Source organism: Dermacentor andersoni, chromosome 8 (assembly GCF_023375885.2).
Source record: "Dermacentor andersoni chromosome 8, qqDerAnde1_hic_scaffold, whole genome shotgun sequence".
Classification (NCBI taxonomy): domain Eukaryota; kingdom Metazoa; phylum Arthropoda; class Arachnida; order Ixodida; family Ixodidae; genus Dermacentor; species Dermacentor andersoni.
This window is the reverse complement of record NC_092821.1, coordinates 2497663-2507171: the sequence shown is the minus strand read 5'-3', so window position 1 is coordinate 2507171 and position 9509 is coordinate 2497663. Positions and strand designations below refer to the sequence as shown.

Sequence of the window (9509 nt, the reverse complement as noted above, 5' to 3'; positions counted from 1 at the left end):
ATTGCAGAACGCAGGCTTTCCCAGTTCTGTGATCACTTCAGTATGCGTTCCGTATGCATAAGTATGAATAATTTCCGAAACATCACCGAAAAAAAAGAATAAAGACAAGAGACAAGCGCACGTGGTGCCATACTTGCACAAGTTGTCACACAATCTAAAGAATGTTTCCAATAGACATAACATTAATTTGCTTTTCAGTGCCCCGTGCAAGCTGTCCTCGATATGCAATCGCATGAACAAGCCCGAAAGGCCCCTGCGCATTACCAATCAAATCCCGTTTCACTGACAGCAGGCGCAACGTTATCTATCAGTTACCGCTGAGCTGTAGAAAAACTTGCATAGGTCAAACGGGACAGTGTTTCAATGAAAGAGCTCGTCAGCAGAGCAGTAACCTACAGAGTGATTATGGGAGTCATTCAGCAGGACATTGTAACAAGTGTCCCTGCACTCCCATATTTGAAAAAACAAAATTCATAGGAAAAGGAAAAGGGAAATAGACGCCTATTACATTAGAAAAGAAAGACAAATGTGTAAGCGCTCCCTCTCTCGCCTTGTCGGGTAAAGAAACAGCTTTTTTGAATGAAAGATTATGATGCCGATTCGCAGATGTTCTTGCGATTGGTGTACGCATGCCTATGTGAAAAAAAAAAGGTATAAAATTGCTGGGGAATTTCAAATAAGCTTCCAGTTGGCAGTCAGCGCTTGTCTGTGGTATTTCCTCCTGTCCCTGTTTTATTTGCGCTGTTTAACCTCAGTTCTAAATAAACTATAGAAATGGGGCAAAATACTAGAATGCTGTGGCTCTACCCTAATGGTTTATGGAGAAAAGTTAAAAATCCAATTTGTTGCCTTTTCTTTAACTGAGCGAAATAAACGAAATAAATTAATGTGTCAACCTATGAAAGAAACATCAGTATAATATTCTAAGGTTGTCATAGTACCCAGTTGCGCACTTGATTAAAAGAATATAGCTCCAACCAACTTTTGCTTCTTCGCGTGAACTTGCAAGAGTGCTTACGTCACCAAAAATATTTTGATAAATATACCTTGGTCAAGCCTCACGCACACAATCACCAAGAAAACGAATTTTTATTAATTAGAATCAGCGATGGACACTTTAGGGACCTCCTGCGTTCCGCGAGGAATGACCCTATAGCGTACTGAATGTCGTCTAGTATGATTCATAGTGTTTCAAAGCGCTCGTCCGTGTCTCTTCTTGTGTCATCTGTTTGGCGCTATAGTACTTCAGTAACATGCACCAACTAGCCCAACAAAAAGTTCTGCCCCTTCCCCCCTTCAGGAAAAAAAAAAAAACGTGTATAATGTTGCAGATCTTCCGGAAACATCCTCGGCCAATTGCACGACGTTGCAACTGCAGTAACGCAGACGACGCTGATGGTATCGCAAGGTCCTCTCGCTAAATTATCCGCGTGGTATGTTTCCGTCAGCTGAAATGTCATCCCATTAGAGAAGCCGCACTGACAGGCATTCGTAGACGAAAAGACGGTTGCAGTGCTTTCGGAACCATCCATCGCGGGCGACCGCAAATGCGCTGTGGACCACTGCCGCCCGCGGCGTTCCCAGTCTCCTCACCATCATAAAAAGTAATGGGCGCCACCTATAGGCACTTGAAAGGCTTGTCCATAGTGAAATCTACGAAAACCAGCGTGCCATGCCTGTCAAATAAACTGTGTTAACATTTTCAAAATATTATAAGCTCAACATTGTACGCATGCGGGCTATAAGCTGGCTTGCGCTTATGCTGCGTACAGGCTCTAGGTGTGAACAGCAAACAAACTGGGATACATAGCGCAAAAATGACACGGACAAGCAGGAACACAGGACGAGCGCTATCGCTCGTCCTGTGTTCCTGCTTGTCCCTGTGTCATTTTCGCGCTATGTATCCCAGTTTTTATGTATCCCACCAGAACGCCCAAACTTCCTCCCTGCTAAAGTGAACACCAAGCGTCACGTTATCCGAGAGACTAGGCGCCGACTAAGGGTTCCCGTCGGCCTCGTACACCTCATCACGCGAGTCCTTTCTGTCGAGCTGCCTTGCGTCGCGCCAGCATGTCCTACCCGCGCACACTTAAAACTGCGCCCGAAGAGTTGAAGCATAAGGCTTGCCATCGCTGTGCTTCACTTTAGGACTAAACAGTCATAATATTTAATGTAGCGGTGCTTTCTCCCAGTTGAGTTTATGATTTGGAATGTGTAACTCGATTCTTATTTGGTGCCCACGTGACAGCCCTAGGGTAGCACTACAGTTCTTCCTAGGTATACTTTGTGGCGCAAAATACTTTTCTGGAAAAGGGACAGAAGAAAGGGAGACCGTGAAGCGCCAATTAGCACTACAGTACTAGCAATTAAAGCCACCGAAACACAAAGATTGTTCCGTTTATTAAAATTATGTACAGGACTGCACTGACAAATGTGCCCAGCTGTACGTGATGAAACAGAGCTCCATGCGGTTGGCTGAACTTGGCAACGTGAAAGCGGTGAGAGCAACGTGGCTAAAAACTGGAAGAAAGTGCCCGCTTCGTGATCGCCGCCGGCACTGATCACTTGGGGTAGAACTCGGAGATGGGGAGGTGGGTGACCTCAGAGATCCAGTCGAGGTACTTGGCGACGCGCATGTAGACGCCTGGGACGTCCGGTGTGCCGCAGTCGATGCCCCAGGCGACCAGGCCGGCCAAGTGGTAGCGCCCGTCCGCAGCGTAGCACGACAGGGGCCCACCGCCGTCGCCCTGCGTAACCAGCCCAGCAATATGACGCACCTGCTAAAGGTCTCGGTATGCGAGAGAGTCATTTGGCGCAGCACAGCGGTAAGTAAAATGGACTGACTCATTCAATTCACTTTCAATATCGAAGTGTTGGAGACCACGGAAAAAGCTTTTGCATGCTTTCACGTGGCCTGCGGTCCCTTATAACAAGCAGTGGCAGAGTATAAGGTCAGGAAAACATGAACCAGCGCGAATAACGTGATGTGCTACATACTGATATGATTAATTATTAATTGAGCTTATGTTATTACCGCTCATTTGCATCGCCAACCAGCATTAAGTGCATAGCTAGAATAAGTTCCGAAACACTTCAGCGTGCGAGCACCAGTATTACACATTCGCTCGCCAAGGTGCACCGAAATATCCCGAGCAGTTAAAATGAGCGTCTTCGTCGAACACTAAACGATGACACGGCTCAATTGTGCATGCAGCACGTTCAAAGATTTGTGTAATCCGAGCGATTATGTGACGACAGCAGCAGCAAAGCGCCGCTGACAACTTTGTTGAACTCCGGCAAGGAAATGCCGCAGTACGCAGAGAGAGAGAGAGAGAGGAAACTTAGGTGTAGGATGTCTATAGTCGGGCACTCAAGTCTGGGCAGTCAAGTCTGGTAGTGAAAAAGCGCTCGAGCTGCTTTCTGGGCTATCGAACTGTGAGGCCAGGCTCCCAAGATCTTCGCTTCCGTAAATGGCCTGTCATCCAGTCTATTCAAGGCACACTATAGAGTCCCACGTTGATTATCGAAGCGGGAACAGTGGCACAGAAGATGACTGATCGTCTCTTCACACTTGCACTTGGCGCACATTGGTGAATCGGCCATTCCAATACGATAGCTGTAAGAGTTGGCGAATACTACTCCTACCCACAGCCGACACAGCAGTGTTGTGTCACGTCGTGAAAGGTTCGCTGGTAATTTAAGTTTCAGTGATGGGTCGAGGCTGTATAAACGACACTTAGAGTTCTGTGGTGTATACCAGTAACTTAGCGTGATGGTACGAGCGAGACTGCGAAGCTCTCTTGGAGCGTCGACTCTCGATAAAAGTATAAGGAGTGTCGGTGAGCCAGCCTGGGCACGTCGGGCAGCGTCATCGACGAGGTGATTAGCAACGACGCCACAATGTCCCGGCAGCCACTGAAATATGATATGTTCATAGTTATATGGCGCGTTATTTAACAGTATTAAACAGTTGGTAGTTTGCGCTACGTCCGTCCACGTCCTGTCCTTCCTTCCTTAATATCGTCTGTGTAAAACTGAGCGCAATATAACCATGAACGTTCAGCAACTAGCCCCCTTCATTGCTTTATTAAATGATATCATGTCCTCGTACAGAAGCGCAATGGCAGGTTTCGTTTATTTGTGACACCAGCTGTTCATAATTGCCGCGTCGTAAACTTCGCAAGCTCTGGAGGGCTGCTTTCGAATCGCAAAATATTGCCCATTTGTTAGGCGGTTCTTTTTCAATGTATTAGACAGCAGCGTGGAGAGAGGCCACTTCGGAACCTGTAGATGTTACGTGTGAAGTCTTAAAATTGATGACGACCGATTGCGATGGTAGAACAATGGCGCCCGTAGAATTTTCCGAGACGGAACCATCCGTGCTAACATGGATGCGGTTAGCGTATGAACAATGCAGAAGTTCCAATGTGATCTGCTTGAGAGCCGCGGTGGTCAGACTAGCTTTCTTCACTATTCCTAGAACAGCAAGGTACACAGGAAGCTTTTTTAAGCACCACATAAGGGATGTCGTTCTTGTTGCGGGTGAGTACCTCAAAGACAAAGAGTGCCGGTTAGCCGCAATTGATCAGGAGAACGCTGCCTTGGGTCTTTTCTCAGGCAAGCGAGCGAGATGGTGGTCAGGGACTCTGGATATACGGCGAACATGCGCCCGGAGTGCGTCCATAGCTATATAGGTCATTATTAGTGCGCAATTTGATCTCAAGGTTCTGCAGCTGCTAGGCCCAAATTCCAACACCAAATTAGGCAGGTTCTCAGTGTGAGACGTCGATGCGGATACCTGACTAAGGAGATATACCGTATGATTCAGCGAACGCAGAATTTTGTTTTAAATTGCCCTCGGAAGTTACCGCAATTCTAGTCCGTGAGCTGGTCTACGCGAAGAAGCGGGCATTACTTAGGGAAACAATTGAAGTGTAGCATAAACTAATTAAAAAACGACTAATTAAGGTTAACTAATTACGTTGTGGCACATATTGCAATTTACAAATTCTAGCCGTACAAATGCATGGCGTTCCAGCTACTTCCGTGCTTCAATGCATGAAACGAGGTTTTGTTCAGAAAGTAAGTGTAGAGACAGCGAGTTTTTTAGGGCAAGTTTGACGGTGCGCATCTCGTCAATGGTGTCACCCTCAATTATTTTCATGTAGATATGCCTTGAAGTCCCATTCCCTAGAATTTGTATATTGCAATATATGCCATAAGGTAATTAGCTAAAAACTTCCTTAGTGAACGTTATTTAGTCGACGATGCAATTAAAACTTTTGTGCAAATAATGTAAAGCGCTTGTGTTGTCTGCTCCTCACTTGGTCCTTGTTTGTGCGCGCTTGACCGTGATCTGAAGTGAAGGCGCAACGTCGCCCGTGGACGAAGAAGGAACACACATACACATGGCGCCTTCCCTTCAGATCATGCTTAACAAACACGTCCAACTATCTATCCTAACGCTTGACGGTGATCTGCTATGCGTAACCAACCAGCCCAAAAGTCTGCTCTCCAAGCGATGTTTGCCTTTTTTATTTTAAAGTTTTCGCTGAAACGCGCTGTATAATAACAAAAGTATGCGTGTCGAGAGAACAGTGGTAATAAGAAGTGTTATTCCACATATCTGAATCTAAGCATTCAATACACGTTGTATCATATACAGGTTCTGGAGGATTGGTCAAGAATACGCACAGTGGCCGTACATTGAGTGGCCAGACATCACAGAGAACAGAGAAGCACTCACTGGCATTACGTTGTTGGTAAAAATTGATCTTTGCGCCACCAGATACTCTGGTTGATACAATCGAGAATACCTGAAACCAAGGGAGAGGTTGAACATCCGCTATTTTATTGACAGGTATGTGTTCGTTCTGGATGCCCGTGGGCAGTCATTAAATATAGAGGTTTTATTTTGTGACTTATTGTTTCATTATGTAATGTGCGCCGACTCACAACACTTGGTAGGCTAGACTGCATTACCAGGCTCACCGCACGAAGACAGAAATAGACGCCAACGATGCTTTGCACTTCAAAAAAAAAAAAAAAAAACACTGCTACGCACGATTTGTGTTGAGCGGGGCAAGTAAGCGCCGGACAGGTGTGCGAGCAGAAGGGAAAGGAAAAACTCAGCATTGTCGTCAAGCGATGAGGTCGAAAATCAATCGGTGACGGAATTCTCGCCCATCGCAGCAAAAATTGATTGGCAGGCGAATTGGTTCATGGCCACGGAAAAAAACTCAGTGCCGTTCCGCTCTGTCAAGAAGGATGCCCAGCGAAGCTGTGTATCTGAGCCCCCTTATTGGCGAACTGCACCTCCGCAGCGGGTCGGCACGGTATGGCGCAAACTTCGGGATCGGCACACGTATGGGGAGCGCTTACGCCGGCATCACATCCGCCACGTGTCGACCAGGTGTTGCACTGTCTTCGGGCTCGGCCCCCGTATGGGGAGCGCTTAACGCCTGCTTTACCTCCGCCACGTATCGGCCAGGTGTTGCACTATCTTCGGGAACAGGCCAGGTATGGGGTGTGCTTAACGCCTGCTTCACCTCCGCCGCGTGACGGCCAGGTATTGCACTATCTTCGGGATTCTCTTCTACACGCGGACCGGATAGTGGGGAAAGTAGCCCTTGCAGCATCTCTAATATAGAGGTAAAATATCCGACGCGCATGAAAGAGCGCACAGACCCTGCGTTGTCCGCGATTGTCATGACGTGCGTTTTGTTATACAGAGCGATATGGCATCACTAAACAAGAAACAAAGGCGCAGATCACACAGGAGGCATTCCACTCAGAAAGCCGTAGCAAAATGATTTTGATGTTTGAAGGAATGGCGCTGTTTGTGTTCTGTTTCATCCGTTGATTTTGACACATCCTTCTAAATCTATAGTAGTTATTTCGGTAATTCTGTTAATTCAGCTACGTCACAAATACAGTGGTCAGGTATCAGCCAACTTTGCTACGGCACCCACTTGACACAGCCGAATATGAGCTTGACGGCTTGAGAATGACTGTATGACGACGCAGTGACGACTATGGAATGATGAAGGAATCACATCGACGGAACGACAAAGGTGATATCACGACGACGGCATGCAGACAATAAGATGACGAACCTGAAATGATGACGTTGGTATAATTACAACAGCAACATGTCACTGGCATGACAACGGGCCGACGACGAGTGTGCGAAGATGGTGGCGTGAGGATGACTATCACGAAGAGTGTGCGATGACGATGCAATGACCACAACTGCACGACAAGGAATGCATGACGACGGCCGCTTGAAGATGACACGATGGCGACGATAACATATCAACGAAGGCATGACCACGATTGAAAGGCTACAGCATGATTACGATAGAAGAGAGAAGAAATGTCGATGGAGCGATGAACGGGAGAGAGAGAGAAGGATGCATAGAAAGGCAGGGGGGCTAACTAGAGGCAGTTCCGTTGGCTACCCTGCACGGAGGGAAGGATTAAGAGGATAAAAAGAGAGTGGAAGGGGGAGGAGCTTGACAGCAAAGGCATGTCGATGATGGGACGACATTTATGAATTGCTGACGATGGTAGGACGTGACGACGGCGGGAAGGCGAGACTCCAATGAAAAAGAGCTAATGACGATGGAACGACTACCATGTTACCAGGACGACGTGTGACGACGCATGCAGGACAATATGAAGAAGAGTGTATCATGACAACACAATGAGGACAATGTGATAGCTACGAAAATATGACGACGACGGTATCACAACAAATATATGACCACTGTATGAAGACGATGGCGTGACGACGTCGGCATGAAGAGTGTCGCATGACGAAGCTGGAATGGAAAAAAATGCAATGATCACGTCGGCATCACTACCATGAGCACGTACTTCATGACCCTAGGTATCTGAGAGCTTGGACCAATGTGTCGGCGTAAAATTCGTGTGTAGGACAGCATGACAAGAATAGAGGGCACGATCAGAGATTGTTGTTCGAAACGCGCGTTCAGTTGTGTTCACTTTCACCTCACGCGATTGGACTAGGCCGCGCCGGGTCGTCAGCCGCGCTCGGTGACGACTCGGAGCCGGCAAGTCCAATCGCGGCAGGCGAAACTGAATGCACACTGAACGCAGCTTTTGAATAAAGATTTCCGATGGCGCACCACATGACGAAGCTTGAATAAAGGCTATGTAACGACCATGAGCACATGCCTTGTGGCCCAAGCTGGTAAAGAACTTGGACGCCTAGGTTGGCACAGACAGACGCACACTAAATATCCCTGAAGTAGGCAAAGAACGCTAATCGCATTTTAAAAATGTTGTAGGATTTCTCCGGTGCTGGGCGGAATCGAACTCTTGATATTGGCAGTGGGCATGGCGAAGCCCATCTACAAAGAGCGCTAACCACGCGATTTATTTTGATCGTACAGGCTCTGCTCCTGCCATTTCGCGGAGCAATATCGATGCCGGAAGTTTTGCCATTGAAGACAAGATTTCACTGCCTACCATCCACAAGCATAAGAGCCACATAGAATGAACAGGATTTTGTGACGTCGTCGGGCAGCAACAGTATAAAGGTGAAGGTCTCGTCAGTGGCACGGTGAAGTGCATCGACCAAGATTGCGAACAATGAGATTTGTTTGCATCGCACAGGTTACTTACCCCTACTCTGTACGTAGCGTCCGTAGGACATAAAGAAGTATAATATGGTTAGAATTGAACATGCTCTCAAGAACGGAGGAAGCCTGGGGTCCGGTAGCGGCATGGCGAACGGCTGTCTGAACCTTGCTTGCTTCATGTTGCAGATCTCTGCTTGCGTAGGCCGCCACAATCCGGAGGACTGCTTTTTTCCGTTTGTCCACTGCATGGCATTCCGGCCCGTCTGAACTTGGATTACACCTTCAACGGCACGTGTGATTTCGTATTACATGAGAACCTGACTATCAACAACGACGGGCTTCATAGGTGCTGGTCAAACAGGGGATGGCAGACTACTGCTGGAACGCTCACGTGGTCACAGGACGATATAAAGACGGACTCGCCGCTTCTGCTCTTCAATGGGTCCAGTAGCGGCATGGCGAATGGCTGTCTGAACTTTGCTTGTTTCATCTTGCAGGTAAGCAATAGACACCGTGTACATTGCTTCAGAAGTGACGATCGTTGTTTGCTGCTGCTGCCGGACCCAGAGTGCCTTTTGTGTACCTTTTTTGTTTGTTGCATTCCTTGAGAATCTTGCTAATTATGTCGGGTGATGTAGAGTCAAATCCTGGCACAGACAAAAACTGAACGTATACTCACGGAACTGCTAGAGGGGCAAACACGAATAAGCAAAGACTTAGTGATTCGGACCGCTAAAATTGATGCATTTGAATATAGGATCTCGAAGAAAGAAGCGTGGGCGTCGGCCACCGCTAACGTCGATCACCGTGTGCATACTTTAGAAGAAACAGTCGACGAGCTTAGAAAAGCCATCAAACTACTGGACAGAAAAAAATGATTTAGAAAACCGATCACGTCGGCAC

The 9509-nt window shown here is 47.3% G+C and overlaps 1 protein-coding gene across 4 annotated transcripts in view; it reads right to left on the bottom strand.

Moving 5' to 3' along the window:
* Nucleotides 1-2379: 2379 nt before the first annotated feature.
* Nucleotides 2380-9509, bottom strand: part of LOC126526684 (phenoloxidase-activating factor 2) — an 80480-nt gene continuing 73350 nt past the window's right edge. For all 4 annotated transcript variants that reach the window (XM_055068349.2, XM_072289583.1, XM_055068348.2 and 1 more), the window contains one exon: nucleotides 2380-2747. In XM_055068349.2, coding sequence (XP_054924324.2) covers nucleotides 2562-2747 — 186 coding nt within the window. In that variant the 3' untranslated portion in view covers nucleotides 2380-2561. The remainder of the gene's footprint in view (nucleotides 2748-9509) is intronic.